Source organism: Lathamus discolor, chromosome 5 (genome assembly GCF_037157495.1).
Source record: "Lathamus discolor isolate bLatDis1 chromosome 5, bLatDis1.hap1, whole genome shotgun sequence".
Lineage (NCBI taxonomy): Eukaryota > Metazoa > Chordata > Aves > Psittaciformes > Psittacidae > Lathamus > Lathamus discolor.
Window position 1 is genome coordinate 109,980,779 of NC_088888.1, and position 20,530 is coordinate 110,001,308.

General features: G+C 39.8%; 1 protein-coding gene across 4 annotated transcripts in view; it reads left to right on the forward strand.

Moving 5' to 3' along the window:
- Positions 1-20,530, forward strand: part of KIF13B (kinesin family member 13B) — a 132,222-nt gene that overhangs the window by 73,003 nt on the left and 38,689 nt on the right. For all 4 annotated transcript variants that reach the window (XM_065681885.1, XM_065681887.1, XM_065681886.1 and 1 more), the window contains exons 13-25: positions 3,158-3,292; positions 5,206-5,336; positions 6,387-6,473; positions 7,750-7,940; positions 8,776-8,986; positions 11,468-11,630; positions 12,662-12,808; positions 13,328-13,477; positions 14,331-14,459; positions 16,058-16,228; positions 17,099-17,256; positions 18,951-19,083; positions 20,036-20,182. In XM_065681885.1, the coding sequence (XP_065537957.1) occupies positions 3,158-3,292; positions 5,206-5,336; positions 6,387-6,473; positions 7,750-7,940; positions 8,776-8,986; positions 11,468-11,630; positions 12,662-12,808; positions 13,328-13,477; positions 14,331-14,459; positions 16,058-16,228; positions 17,099-17,256; positions 18,951-19,083; positions 20,036-20,182 (1,953 nt within the window). The remainder of the gene's footprint in view (positions 1-3,157; positions 3,293-5,205; positions 5,337-6,386; positions 6,474-7,749; positions 7,941-8,775; positions 8,987-11,467; positions 11,631-12,661; positions 12,809-13,327; positions 13,478-14,330; positions 14,460-16,057; positions 16,229-17,098; positions 17,257-18,950; positions 19,084-20,035; positions 20,183-20,530) is intronic.

The following is a 20,530-nucleotide window of genomic DNA, read 5'->3' on the forward strand; positions in this document are numbered from 1 at the left end:
CTTACTGCCCTTTTGAAAAGCTTCACTTAATTCCTGTGATAGCTGAGTGCCTCCCAGATTACTATACCAGTGACAATGGTAAATTGTCACTGTATGCAAATGGAGAAGTTATTTTTAAAAAATAATAATCCATGGATGAGAGGATTACAGGGGGGTTATATTCTTCAGACAGTAAAATCATTGTTTGTGATGGAAGATGGGAACATTGGGAGTGTTAAATGTAAGGTTATTTACACAGGGCCTCAATATACAAGGCAAAGGGCATTCAGAATATTGAAAAATAGCACTGTTCAGGATCCCTGTGTGTTTTAAGACCTCTTACACTGATATTTAGGGCCTCAGACCATAATTGAATATGATGGTTACATTGAAAAGTTGTGCAGGTCGCCATGATTATTGGGTGACACCTCCAGTTCTTACCGCACAAACGCTAATGTATGTGTTTGCAGTAGGGAGCTTTTGAGGGGGAGGACTGTTGAAAGGTGACGAATAGTATGTAATAAGAAGAAAGTGGAGCCTCTGATACAAAGCCCTCTTGTAGATGACAGAATAGACTGTGCTGATTTTGGTTTTAAAGATCCATTGTAAGAAGTGCTGCTTGTGACCACGAGGGCTTCCTGGCTTTCAATGCATATTCATACATGGATTTTCCTCCCTATGTATAAGGATGGAAAAAACTAAAAACTAACAGTAAGATTTCTGCTTTCATCCTACACAATAGTTTCTAGGCACACAAGCCCTGAGTGTGCGAGGAGGTTGAAAAATTAAGAGTGATGGCCTCAATGCTACAGACTAAATCTGCCTCGATGTTTGCACATTTGCTTTAGCTCTCCTGCTCTTTGTCTCTACATTTGCAGTCTGTTATGATGCTTCAGAGCTGAGAGTCTGTTGAGCAGACTGCTTCAGTGTGGGTCCTTTCCACGTGGTGCAGTCCTTCAGGAACAGGCTGCTCCAGCGTGACTCTGTCACAGGGTCACAAGTCCTGTCAGCAAACCTGCTCCAGCCTGGGCTCCTCTCTTGATGATCCTGCCAGGACTCTGCCCCAGCAGGGGCTTCCCATGGGGTCAGAGACTCCTTGGGGCATCCACCTCCTCTGACATGGGGTCCTCCATGGGCTGCAGGGGGATATTTGCCCCACTATGGACCTGCATGGGCTGTGGGAGCACAGCCTGTCTCACCAAGGGTTCCAGTGCCTGGAGCACCTCCTCCCATTCCTTTTTCACTGGCCCAGGGGTCTGCAGGGCTGTTCCTTTCACATATTCTCACTCCTCTCTCTGGCTGACATTGCTCTTGTCCAGTAACTTTTTACCCTTTTTAAATACATTATCCCAGAGGCCCTACGACTGTTACTAATAGACAGTAACACTGTCTTGGAGCTGGCTAGTGTTGGCTCTGTCAGAGATAGGGGAAGCTTCTAGCAGCTTTTGATTGAAGCCACCCCTGTAGTCCTCCACTGACTACTAAAACCCTGCCACGCAAGCCCAGTACAATAGGCTTAGACAGGTCCAAGGTTAAATGCATTTATATCATGGCTTGTCATGTGACTTTATTTCTGGCCAGCATCCACTAACATCTGTCTTGTCAACTTGTAGCAGGGGAGGCAGATAGGATAGAGAGGTAACTGTAAATCTCTGAGGAAAGGATGATTCCTCATAAAGAATGAGGGCCATCAAAGGCAGTTTGTAGAGATGGAGCAGCAGTGATGGTTCAAATCCTTAAAGACTGTGTGAATAGGCATTTTTTTCACATTTTCAGTGAAAATTTGACATACTTTTAATGTAATTTGAATGTTTAAGTTAATTAACATTAGGTCTTGAGCAAAAGTTAAGAGAAACAGGCTTGTTATCTTTAAGTTAATCCTATGAGATTTTGACTGTGGGCCAAGTCCTCCTTTGGGCAACACGTCCTTTATCTCTGTAGATAATAAGGGATTCTGTGAACTTCGGAGCCTGGCACTGGTGATCAGAAGAGAGATCTTTGACATCATACTGCAGTTTTTCTTCTGTTCTTTGTTGGTTTTTTTTTTTCCCTCTCACACGCATGACTTTTCCTTATGAGGACCATTATGTTGGTTTTGTAAGTGTGTGGGGAGAAAGGGTAGAGAAAATCACAAGCGAGTTGTGCTGGACATTCTTTGTAATTTTACTCTTGATTAGACCTGATATAGCTGAGCAGAGGATTGCACTGAATATTACGACATACCTAGTTTTTAAATACAAAGCAAATTGGTAGGTAAAGGTCAGAACCTTAATAAATACTTCTGCATTATTCCTACATAATCTCTGCTAATTTTAGGGGTTTTCTAAGTGTTATCATCCTCCCCTGTTTCTTCTTCCCCCTAATAATTGTGTGAGACACCTTCCAAGTCTATTTTTTTAATGTTTTTTGCTGTTGTGGATAGTGAGTCTTATTTCAGGTTCTGTACGATCCTGGGAGCAATCCTCAACATTTCTATTGCAGTGCTTTTTATAGAAGAATCCCTTTCTGTTCTTAAGTCAGAAACGTTTAATGTTCCTCTTTCACTGCTCTAGTCTTCACCCAAACACTTCCCTTTGAAAGATGTACATTTTTGCACAGTAATGCTTTGTTGTTGAATTCTATGAAGTCTATTGACAAGAACAAAACACCATCCAAAATGCTACTATTCTTGTTCAGCAGGAAGTGTTATTTGCATTAGTTAAATAGCAGGTTGCCAGTTTTTTGTCATTTTGATTGCTCTGGAACAAAAGATAGACATGGAGCTTGACTTGGCAAGGATTTAACTTAACTTGTTGCTTTTTAGCTCAAAAGAGGAAAATAAAGGGCTCTAGAGATGTCTTTGTGGTAGCATTTTGCTGTTCCAGTGAGGTCATGGAGAAGCTCCTACAGTACTGCAGTGTGCTGCTCTCGGCTGTTTTCGTTTTCTACTGGGAAGATGCAACTGTGTGAGATCGTAGCATGTAGTCCTTGGAGAGCAGAGGTGGAAGGACAAGAGAAGCTACAGATACCCTCATCAAAAATGATATAATTAGGGCTTTTGTGTCTAATCTCTTGCAGAAGAGTTACCTTTTTCAGAAGTAGCAGTTCATCATTTTGTCGTGTGGCTTTGGCAGATACGAATGCATTTCCGAAGGGCTGTACATCAGTCCACTTAATTTTGATGGCTACTTTCTTGCAGGAGCGTCAGAAACAGTTGGAAAGCCTTGGCATATCTCTTCAGTCTTCTGGAATAAAAGTTGGGGATAATAAGTGTTTCCTGGTTAATTTGAATGCAGATCCAGCTCTCAATGAACTTCTGGTATACTACTTAAAGGTAAAAATAAATATATATTTTTATATTTTTTTTTTAATAGAACTAAGCTCTAATGCCATTGGCAGAGGTACACTTAGAAAATTTTATCAAAGCTGCACATCTAAAGCATTCTCCAATATTCACTGCTTCATTAAAAATGAGTACAACCTTTTTTCAAATTTAATTCCTCATAGCAGAGGAAGGTTTGGCTATTTTATGGTTTTGGTTTGTTTTTTTGACAGAAATTTAAGTGCTCTCTTTAAGAAACTGTCTCCTGGTTGCGGGGGGAGGGGGCTGTTGTGGTTTATTTTCTAATGCCAACATTCACAATGTTTTACTCAGAAAATGTTTTATATAAAGATTGGGCATATCAATAATCCTCTTGCTTCTACATGTGTAGTCCAAATTCTGACTGCTATCTGCAGTTTATAAAATGCATTTTTATTACTCTGTGTGGAACTTGCCAGGAGTGAAAATCAAGTTCTGTTCTGCCTTAGCACTTCTGTTGATATACAGTCCCCATTACTGATGTTAAACATAAAACATGTGATGTGACTTTTGGACTCTGCACTGAAACATTTGGGCAGTTTGTTCTAGTTTAACAAACTGTAGATGTGATCTGGAGCCAGGAGGAGAAATGAAGTGCACCCATTCTGAAGTCACATTTTAGAGTGCAAGTTCTAACATTTTATCAGTGTAAGAACATCAGCAGTCTGAGCTTCACATTAAATCATTTTCTTCTCTTTGAAGTGGTCTGTAAAAACTTTCGAAACAGCCACAAAATTAGCAATTGGGCTGAAAGATAGTTTTGTTTTAGTCAGTCTTAGGAAATAATTATCCTCTTTAATATCAGTCATTGTTGCTCTGTGGTTTCTACATGAAAGCAAGGGAAATAACTTTTTCAATGTTGTATCTGCTAAAAAGTATTAGAAAGGACCAAAGAGCCAAGGTTTTGGAAGAAGAATTGAATTCTTTCCAGACACCTTTCATGTAGGTGTCCAGTGTATGACTCAAGCTGCTAAATCGGTCTTGGCACTGACAACAGTTGGAGTAGCACTAGCTTCTGTGGTGTTCATTTGGAACACATGACAAGAGCATGCTGAGGCCAAAGCCTAATCAGAAAACAGGCCTTGGCTCCTCAGCACCAGCAGAAGTCTCAGGTGGTGCTGTGCTGCTTTCCTGTTTTAGACAAAACCCATTTGCATGGGGTAGGCTTTGTGTGTTTCAGCCACTTTATTTTATTTTTTTTTTTAATAACACAGATTTGTATTGTTAGTTGAGAATTCTGGTGTTGAAATCCCTGTGCTTTTAAATTCTTCTGATAAAATGACCCAGACCTGTTTTACCTGAAATCCTGAGATTGCTGAGCTGCAGATGTACTCGATCTTAAAAGTACTGAAGAATGATTTGGCCTGACTTATCTAGGCTGTAGTATTGGTTCCTCAAAAATTGCTTAGGGATACCTAAAAAAGAGATGGATGGGTTGGGGCATGCGTAGCATGATCCTTCATCTGTCAAATCCCACATGCCTTGAGTACTTCGGGAATTTCCTAACCTGTTGGAACCAGCATAATAGCTGTGGATCTAACCATTGTGAACCTGTCTTATTTCCTCTTTGAACTCTTTTGTTTTTTAGTTTTGGCTTCTACAACATCCCAAGGCGCTGACTTCTGCAATTAAATTATAGAAAGCTCTTCATCATAGGATTTAATTGTTGCTGTAAACTTTCCTGAGTGCTCCCTACTTGTTACTATTAGCCAAAGCAAGGATTTGTGTTTGCAATGTATCATTCTTCTTTTTCCTTTCTAAGTGAAGTATTAAGTAGCTTCCAAATTTGGATCTAGATAAAAAGATACATCCAGAAGGAGAATGGGTTAATTAGAGCTAGTGAACTTTTGCAACCCATTGCTAACATCTGAATTAATTTTCCCCAGGAGCACACATTAATAGGCTCAGACAACTCTCAAGATATCCAGCTGTGTGGAATGGGAATTCTTCCTGAACACTGCATTATAGACATCACCCCAGAAGGACAGGTTATGTTAACACCTAAAAAAAATACTAGGTAAATGAATAAAATATAGCTCCTGTTGTATAATAATTGTAGTTTTATCTAGTATTTTATGACTACTGGTGCAAAAAGATAATGAGAAAATACACATTTCTTTCTGTTTTTAAGTGAGAAGATTCTACTTGTATCTTGTTTTCACATTTTGCTGTCATTTAGCCCTCTGTCAACTCATCTTTCATTTCTGAGATTTCTCTTGGTGATGGTGTTGTAAGCTCTCAAAGAGAGGATGAGCAAATTGCATGTGCTTTCACCAATGAGATACTGATTTGCAGCTGTGTAGCTGTAACTGTCAAAATTTGAATTAATTTTCTAGGAAATCTGTTGATATGCAAAGAACTGCTGAAGCATTTGTTGCTTTATTTGATTAAGCAGCAGTACTTGAAAGGCAGATGGTATATTCAAATTGATCACAAAATGGCATGCATTGTCAGCATCTCTAGTAATTTATTGTTAGGTACACAAAATTCAGCAATTTCACATTTCACATCCTTTTTAGTTGATCCTGCTTTGGGCAGGACATAGGGACTGGATGACATCATGAGTTTCCCTTCAAATTTGAGTTATCCTATGGTCATATTTTTGAACTTAATCTGATTCTGAAATGAAAGTAATTTCTGATTATTCTTAGTTTATTGTCTTTAAGCCATTTGTATAGCAAAGGTCTTTAATGTCTTATTCAAATGTTGCTATTTTATGTCTGCATTTTGAAGTACTGTGAAAAGTGTTTATTTGTAGTGACATTATCTTTTTTCAGGTCCCTCATTTTTAAGCTCTAATTATACTCCCCAGATATAGCTGTCATTATCTATCCAAAAGCACTGAACTCCATAAGCAGTCAAAAGAAGCTGCTTTTGAGGATTTTATGAAACAGCACAGTAGATCAGTGAAGTTTCTGGAGATATTTTGCCTGTTTGCTGCAATCCATAAACCTGTTCTTCTCCCCTAACTATTTACAATAAAGAAAGTAGTACTGGGATAAAAAAAAAAATAATAATAAAAAGCCATATATGGATGTATTTGCTTTAGATTTTTGCCTTTTCACAGGACATTCGTAAATGGTTCTGCTGTCATGTGTCCTATCCAGCTACATCATGGAGACAGAATACTGTGGGGAAACAACCACTTCTTCAGGTACAAAAGACATTAAAGAAATTATAAGTTTGTCCCAACTTGGTTTTATCTTAAGGTATAAAGAAAGAAGTCAGTGGAGCATTCAAGCTTTGGGAGGAGGTGATTTCTTTTACATTGGGATTATAATCTTAGAATGGTTTGGGTTGGAAGGGACCTTAAAGATCATCCACTTCCAACCCCCCTGCCTTGGGCAGGGACACCTTCCACTAGACCAAGTTGCTCCAAGCCCCATCCAACGTGGCCTCGAACACTGCCAGGGATGGGGCAGCCACAGCTTCTCTGGGCAACCTGTGCCAGGGCCTCACCACCCTCACAAGGAAGAACTTCTGCCTAAGAGCTCATCTCAATCTCCCCTCTGTCAGTTTAAAGCCATTCTGCCTTGTCCTTGTAAAAAGCCCCTCTCCAGCTTTCTTGTAAAAAGGCAGTGCTGATGAATGATTGTTCTTGAATACTAAATATTATAACAACTGTGCTTGTTTTCAGTTTTGGAGCACTAGCTTGACTTAACTTTTGTATTTTCAAAGGGACTGTAATCTTGCCGATGAGGACCTTGCTGTCGTTACCAGTACTATTATCTCATCAAAGAGATTAAATTTTTGAGCTGGTACCTTTAAGGTGGCTTGGTACCACATTAATACTAAGTACGTTCTCCTGCACGGTGAAAATATTACACCCAAGCTTTGACTTGGGTAGGTTGCCTTTTGGATTTTGCAGATAAGGTATTAGATTATTGACCTATATTATACAGTGATCTGGGTCTTACAAATTCACTGTTTTCTGAGTTCCCTGGAGTTCTGTCTCCAAACATACCTATGCTCTTCCTGTATCAGACAGGATCATTGGTAGGAGTTTTCAGTGAAAGACTCAATTTTTGAAACCCTCTGTGGTGGGTGTGAAATACCTTAAAGGTTAGTGGGTTTAAATGATAGTCTAAAACTAAATTGGTTTCAGAAGAATCTAAATAAAAAGAGGGATAAAACTTCATTATTGCCTCTAAATTATTTGGATATGTGACAGCTGAAAAAATTAATGGTTATCTAAACTATATGATTATTAATATCAGATATTCTCTATTATTAGAGTGTAGAATAGATTAGTTTGCCTTGAACTCCCCTGTTTACACTGAGGAAAACTACACTCAGTAGATCAACAGATTTTGAAAGGAAAAAAACTTAGATTTGGGTAATCTGCTTAATTTTAATAGTCTTTGAAAGCAACCCTTTGTTTCAGAGTTGAGCAATTAATAGTTCTTTAAAAATTTTCCTGTTATTGAAAGGCTGAATTTGCCAAAGAAGAAAAAGAAGGCAGATCATGAGGATGAAGAGCGAGACAACTCTATGAAGTGCAGTAATAGTGTTGAACAGCTGGACATAGATGGGGACAATTCCAGTGAAGTGTCTAGTGAGATTAACTTCAGCTATGAGTATGCTCAGATGGAAGTCACTATGAAGGCACTTGGTAGCAATGGTAAGAAGCCCCTGAAATTACTGGAAGTATGTACAGAATACAAGATTACATCTTCAGGGACTTTTAACCACAGACTTTTTCCCTCATAACTTCCTACTGGTGAATTTTTCTTGTGAGTGACTCATCATAGCCATTTTTGCAATTGAAGGGGGAAAAAACCTTGCAGACTGTTTGCTTTGGCAGTTCTTGTTGAGGGAAAAGCGGAAACTGGAACACTGGTGGAACTGCAGCCTGCAATCAAAGTTTTTTCACTTTGTTGTTGTTGATTTTTCTTGTGTTATGTCTCACTCAGACATTAACTCCCTTGATTTCTGTCTCTGAAACCATGTTCTTTAGTTTTGTCGTCTTATGTAGCTGTCCCAGAACGATGTTATTTTGGGAAACAATAAGTTTTTTTCAGCTTGGTGTTTCTCTTTTCTGAATTCTCTTAAATCATCCATCCAGACTGTTCTGTAGATGTTTATTTTGTTCATCACTTCAGCAACTTTTTTTTTAATATGCATTACAACAAAAATATAATCTCTTCCTACTTCTATAAGATAACTGTATTTACTGCCTAGGACGTTCCTCACCATGAATTTCAGTGGCTACCTCAGGCCCTAATATGGGTAACTGCAGATAGAGAATGGGGAAGGAAAGTACCAAAACATCATAATTTCCACCTTGCCCAAAGTCATACAGCATGTCTGTAGCAGAACATGGGAAAAATCTCTTATTTCGGAGTCCCCCATCTTTGCCCCATTTTCATTACATGACTGTTTCAATTTGAATTTTACAGTTAACAGGAATTTGACCCCCAAAAGTACTAGCTTCTTTATTTTCAATATCTGCTTAGATCCAATGCAGTCAATCTTGCAAAGCCTGGAACAGCAACATCAAGAGGAGAAGAGGTCTGCACTTGAACGACAGAGACTGATGTATGAACATGAACTGGAGCAATTGCGAAGGCGATTGTTGCCAGAGAAGCAGCATTTCCGCAGCATGGACAGGTTTTCCTTTCACTCCCCCAGTGCCCAGCAGCGCTTGCGCCAGTGGGCGGAGGAGAGGTGAGTAATCAAATCTGACCCTCAGGAGTGTTCATTCAAAGTTCTTTAGTGCTAGTGATTTTTGCAGGATTTAATTGCGTATCTCTGCAGAATTTCTGAGAGGACTCCTGTAGGGGACTGGGGAGAACAGGTTGAAAATATTGGAATAATCAGACCTATAATGCTAGAAAAGATGAGAAAGAAGGAGTGCCTGCTTTGTTGTTAAGGAGAAACTTTCCTGATGAGCAATGAATTTGTCTAACGAGGAGGTGATTGGAAAACATTTTGAGACTCCCATATGAGTTTGTTGTTCTGTGGATCATGACTCAGCTGCTGGAAGGTTGTTTTTACTCTTGACTCCCATCCATCTGTCTGAGCTGGACAGGTCTTGGCAACTACAAGAGTGCAAAAAGAAAAGGGAATAGAAGGATGGTAAGAAGAATTTTGATCCAGAGCAATACAAAACTTGTTCAATAACCACAGAGGAACCTCTGTCCTCTTTGCCTCTTTCTAGACAATTGCACTGAGGTTATTTACTTCAGCCTCTAATGATCTTTTCCAGTATTGCTGTCAAAAAGAGCAGCTGCAGGAGGAAGATGAAGCTTAGCCGAGAACAATGAGTATGATAAAAACATTATAATGCTAAAATACAAATCTAATTTATATGGCTAGTGAAGTAATCTTTGAATTTTTGAAAATATTTGAGAAAGCCTATCAAGGTATAGCTCTGTGACTGGAATATTTTGTGGTACCAGATTCCTGTGTTGCACAGTTGGCTCGCTCTCCGCTTGCCAGGAAAGCCAGTGAGCAAGCGGGTATGGTGTCTGAATAAACCTTTCTCTGTAAATGGAACATCCACATCTGTGGTGGGGAAACTCTGGAATAAGTCACACAAGAGCTGACTGTTCAGCAGATGCATGGAGAAGTCTCCAAAGCCAGCAGTATGTTAATGTTTATACTGCTGAACTCGTAATCTTACTTGGTTGGGTTGGGTTTGGGTTCTTTTTTCCCTCAGAAGAAATGCAATTTAATGTACCTGATTTTTATGTTAAAAATCATGGAACGGTTTGGGTTGGAAGGTACCATAAAGGTCGTACCATTCCAACCCCTCTGCCATGGGCTTCTCTAGAGCCAGAAGTCCTATTGAATGAGTCATGCGCTCTTGTTAGTCTTTTTAAAGGCTTCTGTAGATGCTTTGGAAAAATATTTGTGTTACGAAGTGGGTACTACCAAGTCGTGTATTTGTTGGAGTAAATATTGGCTGCTTCTCAGACGAGAAGAAACTCATATAGAAGCATAGAATGGTTTGGGTTGGAAGGGACCTTAAAGACTGTCTAGATCCAATCACCCTGCACAGGGACACCTTCCACTAGAAAAGGTTGCTTAAAGCCCTGTCCAACCTGGCCTTGAACACTGCCAGGGATGGGACAGCCACAGCTTCTCTGGGTAACTTGTGCCAGTGTCTCACCACCCTCACAGAGGAGAACTTCTTCCTTCTTATCTGAATCTCCCCTCTGTCAGGTTAAAGCCATTCCCTCTTGTCCTGTCCCTACAGGCCTTTGTCAAAAGCCCCTCTCCAGCTTTCTTGTTGGCCCCTTTAGGCACTGGAAGCTGCTCTGAGGTTTTCCCAGAGCCTCTGTTCTTCTCCAGGCTGAACAAGCCCAGCTCTCTCAGCCTGTCTCCGTAACAGAGGTGCTCCAGCCCTTAGAGTACCTTCATGGCTTCCTCTGGACTTGCTGAGTCAGTCCAAAGGCTTTTCTCTTCAGCTGACTAGGGATACTTACCACCCTAAGGATCTGTAACTCCACCGTTTCATGGTCACTGCAGCCAAGACTGCCCTTGAGCTTCACATTCCTCACTATCCCCTCCTTGTTGGCAAGAACAAGGTCCTTGTTCTCTCCTCATTGGCTCAACAGATATTGGGGTGGTTGAAGTCCCACATGAGGACCAGACCTTGTGACCACAAGGCAGTTCCTATCTGTCTATCTGTCCTATCTGAGAGGGCCTCATCCACTTGGTCTTCCTGGTCAAGTATTCTGTAGCAGACCTCCACTGTAATGTTACCTGTCCCTCCCTCTAATCTTGATCCATAAGCTTTCAGTCAGCTCTTCATCCATCCTAGGCATTGCTCCATGCACTCCAGCTGGTCATTGACACAGGGAGTGACACTTCCTCTTTGTCACCCCAGCCTGTCTTTCCTGAAAAGCCTCTATCCTTCCATTCCAACACTCCACTCATAGGAGCCATCCCCCCACATCTCTGTGATACCAGCAAGATCACAGCCCTGCAAGTGTGTGCATGTCTCTAACTCCTCTTGTTTATTCCCCATGCTATATGCATTGACATAGCGGCATTGAAGTGGGCCCCTGATGAAGCTGACTTCCTGATTGGATGTTAAGATTCCTTCCTGTCAAGGGATGATTTGTTTTGCACCCAGTTCATTATTTAAATGTTGTGATTTTTTTTTTTTCCCATCTCCCCCGCCATATCCCCTTCTTTTAGAGAAGAAATGTTGACCCACAGCCTGAGAAAGCTGCGAGAGCAGATTGTTAAAGCCAATTTATATGTGAGAGAAGCCAATTTTATCGGAGAAGAACTGGACAAGAGGACAGAATATAAAGTAACCCTCCAGATCCCAGCTTCGAGCCTTAATGCTAACAGTAAGGTAAGGTAGCCCTAATGGTACCAAATTATTCAGTATGCTTGCCCTTTAGCATTCGTGTTTGTTGTATTATGACTTTAGTGGTCTAGATAGTTTGCCAGTCTAGTCATGTGAATTAAATATGGCTCTGTTAGCGCATGCTACATTCTTATTTCATTACCATGAAAACCTGGTATATACTATCTTACTGATGCAAGTTTTGATGCAAGGACTTCCCACTGGTGGTGAAGTTCAGACTTGCTTCTGTTGCAGGGTAACAAAATCTGTTTAGGTTAGGTAACATCTACTTCAAGTATTCACCATCTCCTTGTGGACGTTTGGCTTGCCATCACCTAGTGAGCTGGGAAAATGCTGTCATCCCCATTGTGGAGGAAGGAGCTGGAGCAGAGAGGTTTTGGGTTATTTGTTCTGGGCTTAGAAATCGTTGAAGGAGGGAACTGAACCCAAACATCCATGTCTCAGGCTGACTACCTAAGTTGGTATTATTCATGTTCTTGGCATCAGCTCAATATTTTGGGGATACTCATGCTGTCATGAGTACAGTAGATGTATTTTATTCCAGGATTAGAAATTTTATCAATTACTTTAAAAGTTTCTCTTGTCTGCTTTTTTCTTTTTTTTTTTTTTTTTTTTTTTGCAGTCTTCTGGCACACCTAGAAACAGGATTGTAAAGAGGGTTAAGTGTTTGCACTACTTGAAAGTTGCAGACAGTAGTAATCTTAGCTGGGACTCCAGGCCTGCTGTAACTTGATATTTGTGAAATGCTTAAATGTTCTTACTTCTAATACTTATGTAAGGTGAAAAGCCATGGAAACTAGTGCCTGTAGCTGTGATTAGACTTCACAGTTAAACTGAACACAAATATACTGTGACAGCCAAGCTCAGAGTCTGTCATACTTGAATTTGAAGCTAGAATTAAAAAAGAACAGAATCTAGACTTTGGCCAAAGATCTTCTCAGTTTTGTATTGGTTTTAAACTGTCTTTTCCTTGTTGTGACACAAATTACTTACTTATATCTCTAATTGTTTCATAGAGAGGGGCAATTCTCAGCGAGCCTGCTATTCAGGTGAGAAGGAAAGGGAAAGGCAAACAGATTTGGTCACTGGAAAAGCTGGAGAATCGGTTGGTAGATATGAGGGATCTTTACCAGGAGTGGAAAGACTGTGAGGAAGACAACCCAGTAAGTAAAAATTACTCCAGTATTGTGCTGATAGAACTACATCCCTGTTAAATTTTATGTTTAAGCAGATGTGAGAAAATCTTCTGGTTCAGGAGGGGGAGGGCGAAGGTTGGGAGGAAGTATGTAGAGAGGTAAGTTTTTCTGAGCTTTTGCTTTTCCTGGCACTGAAGTGGTCTTCAGCATGTCATTAAGCCTTTTTTGTCACTTTGATGCTTGTTTGCGTACCTAGTTTTGTGATAGAATCAAGTGTACAGTAAGAAGCCGTATGTAAACACAATAGCAGTTGATGCTATTTCTGTTGAAATAGGCTGACTTCTCTGTTTCTGGTGACATTAAGGAGAACTTGCTGAGGACAGGCCTTATACTTGGTCCAAAGTAAAATTCAGGTTTCCATTCTTGTGATCTAGTCTGGCTTATTGCTTGAGTCCATTTTTCTTTCATTAGGTTGGTTGTGCAACACTTTGAAAAATTTTTCATGAAAAGTTTGGTTTTCTTACATTATTATGAATTTGATTGAAGGTGATGAGGGCTTACTTCAGGCGAGCTGACCCATTCTATGATGAGCAGGAAAACCACAGCCTTATTGGAGTAGCCAATGTTTTTCTTGAGTGCCTCTTTTATGATGTGAAGCTACAATACGCTGTTCCAATCATCAACCAGAAGGGAGAGGTTTGTCATTCTTCCATAATATATCCTTACTTAATTTTTTAATTGCAGCCTGTGGATCTCATAAACAGCATATAGTAGGTATTTTCCAGTTTCATGTGGACAAGCTCTTTGCTAAAGATTTGGAATTATGCAAATCACGTACTAACTTGTTAGAATTGTATAGACAGCTCTGATTCCCATCATGATGACTGTAAAATGAGGAAAAGCTTTGTAAGCAGCTTTGTGAGTGAACCAGCCCAAATAAATACTTCGTAAAACAACTGAGCCCCACTGGCTTTCACTGACTACTATCAAGAATAGGCTCTTAAATATATACTGTAAGAACAACTTCAAAGGCACCTAGAGCATGCCAGGTAACATTCTTCAATATCTGGGTGTTTTTAATTCATTGCCCAGAGAAGCTGTGGCTGCTCCATCCCTGTTAGTGTTCAAGGCCAGATTGGATGTGGCTTTGAGCAGCCTGGTCTAGTGGAAGCTGTCCCTGCTCACGGCAGGAACTGAATGAGCTTTAAGGTCCCTTACAGCCTAAACCATTTTATGATTCTATGATTCTCTGTGCTGTGCATCACATGAACTTTGCAGACTCTCTAGAGATTGGTGTGAAGGTGAAATTGCAGTATGGCATTCCCAAAGTTACTCTAGTGATTACTTTATAACTTTACAACAACGGCTCTTTGAGCCTTGCTCCAAAGTGCTCGTCTCATGCAACAAATGCACAGTACAAGATAATAGAAAGGAATACAATGTTGTCTGCTGACACACTGGAAGCAGCAGTAGCTGTAATTACCTGAAAAGGGAGGAAGCTGTCACTGTTTTCTGGCACACAGGTAATTCTTACTCATTTTTTTATCAGGTATCAGGTCGTCTCCACGTTGAAGTTGTTCGAGTTAGTGGAGAGATAGACGACAGGTTGGTTGGAGGCGAGGATAGTCCAGACTATTCAAATGAAAATGACGTTCAGGAGAGAAAGCTTGTCTGCAGGGTGAGTTCCAGTTATATCCCAACCTATGAGCAATCTTCTCTCTTTCCATCCCAAGTTTTAAATCTTAAAGAAGTCCCTGGTGTGTTGGCTTCTGGACCTTAGATGTCTCCTTGGAACCTTGTGTATCATGTTTGCTTCCAGTATGCAGCCACAGAGGCAGATTCCTGTCTTTGTACTCATTGATTGAGTATATGAAATTGTATTGATGTTTCAGGAGTAAAAAATAATAAAAATAGGGCAAATAATTTAGCTGTACCTAATGATTCAGTTGTATGCATAGAGCTTAATACTTTTGCTGTATTTGTCTCATGGCCTTATGTAATGAGCTGGGGTCCAGTGTTTGTTCTGAAGAACTGCTGGGTTTTCTCATGGTATTTTATTCCTGGGGTGGCTAAAATAATACAAGATAACAAGATGGGGTTTGTTCCTTTCAGTCTCCATGATTTATTTGGGGTTTTTTAAGTCTGCAAGGTATTAATTTAACTATATGCCCATAAAGTTCATTACAGTCTTGGAAGACATGAAAGATCTGTGCTCTAGGATTGGAGCTGAACTAATTCAAAAGGAGTCAGAACCTGATAAACTCCCATTGTTCTGTGAATCATTCTCAGTATTTCTCTCTCTAAATATTAGTTTGTGAAATACATACAGTTGTATTTATTATTGTTAATAATAAAAGGAAAGTGTTTACTAGCAGTTTCATGTTGTAGTAGAACACAAGATAGGCTAAGCTACAGCTAAGAAGAGAAGCAAAAAGCACTAGGAGGGAGTGGTACCCAACTTCGCTGGCTTGTGGACAATATGAACAATTTGGGAGCAGTTGTATTCCTTTTTATGTTTTATCCTGTCCCACATAGCTCCAAGTGCTTGAGGTCCTTTCCAACCCTAACCATTCTATGATTCTATGATTCTATTGTTGCAGGAAACCTATCCTCCTGAGGATCTTGAGGGCTGCCTTACTATAGAAGCCTGTCTAATTTTATCTTAACTTGACAAATGGGGAATAGAAGTTTATTAAATAGAATGGTTAATATGGTGGATTCATTTAGATCAGAAGATACATTCAAAACATTTTGGCTTCTCTTTGGCCTTGATTTTGAGCAAGAGGGAACAGGCTACTTACTTCTGTACTGTTGAGTTTATTTTTGTGTTGTTTCTAGCATCACAGAATAAACAGGGATTTTGAAGAATAAAGGAGCCAAGTTTAGGTAGAATAACGAAATTTTCATTGTGTTCTTCTTAAATGACAATGTTTTTGTTTCATCTCACCGTTACAAATGAGCAAGATGTTTTGGCGTGTTTGTAAAATTCAGCCCTCTAGTTTAAACTCCCAAGAAGTATGTGCCTGATGACATCTAGTGACCATGGTCAGCCAATGCACTCAAAATGTTACGTGTGTGTTGGTACAGAAATTTGTATTTTGTGGGGTTTGTTTTTTTTTTTTTTTGTTTGGTTTGGATTTTGTGGTTTGATTTTGCTTGGTTTGTTGGGTTTTTTTGGTTATCCTTTGGATGTAGAAAAACATTGTTCCAACAGAAAATATTTTAATTCTATGTCTAATGAATAAGTGCTTTTCCTTCGTTTCTCATCTTTTCTAGATTAAAATACTTCAGGCTACAGGTTTGCCACAGCATCTCTCCAACTTTGTGTTCTGCAAATATACTTTCTGGGATCAACTGGAGCCAGTCAATGTTGCACCTGAGGTGGATCCTTCCTTATCCTCTGTCAGCAAGGAGCCACGGTGCATGGTTGTCTTTGATCACTGCAATGTAAAGTATTTATTTCTTTTTCTATTTTATTCATGAAACTGTAGTCAGTTTCACTCACATTACAGTATTTCATGAGGCTGATACCCTAATACCATTTTTAATAAGAACTTAAACATCTTCAGAGTCCATATAAGCTTAATTATTCTACACTGTTCACTTGTGTGGAAATCACAGAAGATGAAATGGGTTAATAAAGGCAAGTAATCTGTTCAGCAGAGACTTATGTTAGCTTACACACAGTAAAGATGCAGCTGAGCATGAATCACTTTAGGCTCTGATGTAGTGGAGAGAAATGTCCCAGTCCTGGGACATGATGCCTGTTATCCTAATGTAGTAGATTAAAGTAGTAAAAAGTTAGGTCATGTAGCTTAGAACAGACCGTTTCTTCCCATTGACTTTGGAGCAACTGTCTGAGTGGAGTCATCTTTAACAGGGATAGATGAAGTCAGCTTAGATGAATCCCAGCCAAATTATCTGAGTTCTCCTCTCGTTCTTTGTCATTTGTCATTACACCGACCAATTTAGTCAGCTTATAATTTTTAAAATAAATACAATACCTTCTGATGAGTTTTGATTTTCTGACTGAATATTAGAAAATATGGTTTTAATTATTTTGGAACCATCAGATGATGACTTGGAACAGCGTGCTGTCATTTTTCAGCTCTTTATAGACTCGAATTTTCAGTCAATCATGTGTCTTTGCCTTACCTCCTGATTTTAAAAATGAAGGTGACAGTTCTTTCTTTCCTTTATACTGTGGCTTGGAGACCAGGGTGGCTTTACTCCATGCTTATACTAAAGCCAAGACAATAAACCTCTAAGCCTAAGTCATTGTGTAGTAACAGTCATCAACCAATTTGTCACTTACAGGAAGTTTCTGTAAATATTTCTGAAGACTTCATGGAACATCTTTATGATGGTGCTTTGGCAATAGAAGTATATGGGCACAAGCAGAGTGGTGACCGAAAAAATCCAGCCCTGTGGGATTTGGGAATAATTCAAGCCAAAACACGCAGCCTTCGTGACAGGTAAATATGAAAAATAGATCCTTGGCTTAGAATTTTCAGGAAATTCCCTGTCTCAGGTGCCCAGTTCTGAGGCAGGTTTGAGATAAGTAGTCAAATTTTGAACTGAAGACAACAGCATGTTTTTGAGATTGTAGACTCTGTTTATTGGAAAACCACCATGCGATGTGTCAGTAGACTTTGAAAAAGTGAAAGAGGAGAAATGCCCATCCCTATTTCAAATTAGAAGTAGTAAAACTTGAAAGACTTAGAAGCCCCTTTTATCTAGGCAAACTCAATTTGTGTTTTACAAAAGAGCAAGCTGATTATTTTCCTTTATATTGTTATGTTAGACTGCTCCAAGAAAGAGCTATCAAGTCTAAAACAGCAAGAGGTTGTCCTGACTGTATGCTGATACAGTTACTCAAGGTCTAACTTCAATTTATTCTTGGCCATGAAATGTCATCCCTGTAGTGCTTCCACTGGAAGAGCCGTGTTGCTAATTACTTCAGTTGGAGTAAATATGCAACAGTATGGTAATTCAGACTGAAGTTGGCTGCTTGTTTGTTGTCCCCAAAGGAAGCTTAGTAGTATTCTCTTAAATGCTTTCCTTGATTTGCCTCTCCAATTAGAAGGCTGCTCTGCACCTTAATTTATTGGCAGTTATTTATCTTTTTACTTCCAGCCTAAACTTGTATTGAGCACTCTGAACATTAAGCTATATGTAGGGAAATTTAAAAGAAAAGTCAGGAAAATATGGCAAAGAGGAGATGGAAAAAAGAGGCTAGAAAACCATAGAATGGTTTGAATGAGAAGAGACCTTAAAGATCATCCGGTTCCAACCCCCTGTCATGGGCAGGGGCACCTTCTACTAGACCAGCTTGCTCCAAACCCATTCAACCTGGCCTTCAACACTGCTAGGGATGTGGGACAGCCACAGCTTCCCTGGGCAACCTGTGCTAGGGTCTCACCACCCTCACAGGGAAGAACTTCTGCCTAAGATCTCATCTAAATCTCCCCTCTGTCAGTTTAAAGCCATTCCCCCTTGTCGTGTCCCTACAGGCCCTTGTCAAAAGACCCTCTCCAGCTTTCTTGTCAGCCCATTTGGAGGCACTGGAAACTGCTCTGAGGTCTCCCCGGAGCTTTCCTTTCTCCAGGCTGAACAATCCCAACTCTCTCAGCCTGTCTCCATAGCAGAGGTGCTCCAGCCCTCAGAGCATCTTTGTTGCTTTCTCTGGACTTGCTCCAACAGGAGTTCCTGAAATTCAGGAGAGTGCCCTGTATCTTGAAAGCTCATGAGACAGCATCATATTTTATTACACTGTCTTCTGATAGGACTAACCATGCTCGGCTTCTGAGGCAGTAGCTGAGTTCAAAGCATAAATGTTCAAATGCAGTGGAATTGGGTTTTGGATTGCAGAGGCTTACTTCTGATTTTTGACTGAAATAGTTGTTAGTAAAATTATAAGAACTGTACAGCTGGTAACCCAATCCTTGCCCATGGCAGGGTGGTTGGAACTAGATGATCTTTAAGGTCCTTTCCAACTCAAACCATTCTAGGAGTATATACGCTTAGAAATGGTGCATATATTGACTTGTTCCTTTGCTTCTTCAGTCTGTATTCTGAGCTAATCTGTTGTGCTGCTTCTTTCTTTGTGAAAAAAAAAAAAAAGAAAGAAAAAAGAAAAAAGAGAAACCAGATTTGACATATTTTGCAGGTGGAGTGAAGTAACGCGAAAAGTAGAACTCTGGGTTCAAATTCTAGAGTTGAATGAGAATGGGGAATACTGCCCGGTTGAGGTGACTCCTGCCAGGGATGTGTGCACAGGTGGCATCTTCCAGCTCAGACAGGTAAGGTGGCAGATATATTTTGGCTGTGAAAAGAGCCTGCGGAAAGCCAAGAAGCTGCTATTTTGTATGGGAAAGGGATGGACACAAAATAAGTTATTGTGTAGAACAGACAAAAAGTGGAAGAGAGTGGAGTCCCTCAGGGTTTTGTGAAACTGCAAGTGTACATAAGCTCAGATTTAAAGGCGATCAAATGCTTACGGGCAATCTTTTTGCTGTGTTCTGTTCTGGGATAGCACATGCTAGAACAGTCATCAGCCTTAACTGGACTTCATAATTTTTTAAAGAGGTTCAGATTTCTCCTTTACTTGATCCTTCCAGCCAGCTACTCCTTTGTTCTTTGAATTCTACATGCATTAAATTGTTAATGCTTAACTGAGTAGTTAACATTTGAAAGTGCCCATAGAACACAAGGTGTTAGTAAAAGGTAGATACAAGCTGAACCTCCAAACTTCCCAACTCCTTTGTTGATCTTTTTCCATCTTTTTTCCCCTGTGAGTTTTATAAAGAACAGTTACTGTGCTGGGCTGATAGCACCAGGGGGTAAGAATTTTCAGTCAAGCTTACTAAAATTCCAGTAGCTCACAAAATTAGACTATTTTTTTCTCCTCTATTATAGGTGGGGAAGAGACCCACCTGCCTTTGGAAGTATTACAAATAAATTTCTATAAGTGTATGTTTTAAAAATCCTCCAGAAAAGTAAAACTGGCAAGTTGCTGAATGCTGAGCTTTTATTTTTCTGTAAATATATCAGTCCTATAAATACAAATCCTTGCAACAGAAGGGTAACTCTTCAACACTGGGACACTGAGATCGCAGTGCTCACCACTCTGTTCTTCACAAAGTAAAAACATAATGGTGATTGCGAATAACTGCCACTAGAGGTCTCTCTGTCATTAAGCTTCTAGTACTTGTTACTCTTTTTCCGAGCATTTCCAGTTGTTTTTTTCGGCAGGGGCAATCTCGACGAATTCAGGTTGAAGTGAGATCTGTACAGGAATCCGGGACCTTGCCACTGATGGAGGAATCCATATTATCTGTTGGCATTGGCTGTGTTCAAATAAAACATGTCAAGTCACAAAAACTACCTGAAGGTTACCAGGTAAGAGTGAGTATTTCCTGTCATCTATGGCTATTTCCAAGACACGAAAAGCATAAAGAGGTGTCCTGTGTGACAGCTGGAGGCAACTCCATGAATTTTAAAATTTAGTTTGGTTTTGGGAGATAATTTTTTAACCAACTTCTTAAACATATAAAGCAGTATCAAGAAAAATTGGCAGTTACTTTGATGGTGGTTTTAGAGATTAGTCAGGATAGTTCGAAACTAAATCTCTGTCTTTTTGAAAGTGTTGTGGAAGATCTTTTTAATCAGAAATCATTTTCCATGGTGAAATAGTGTTTGTAAGACTATCTTCTGTGTCTTTTCTGGTTTTGGTATCTTTTTCCTATC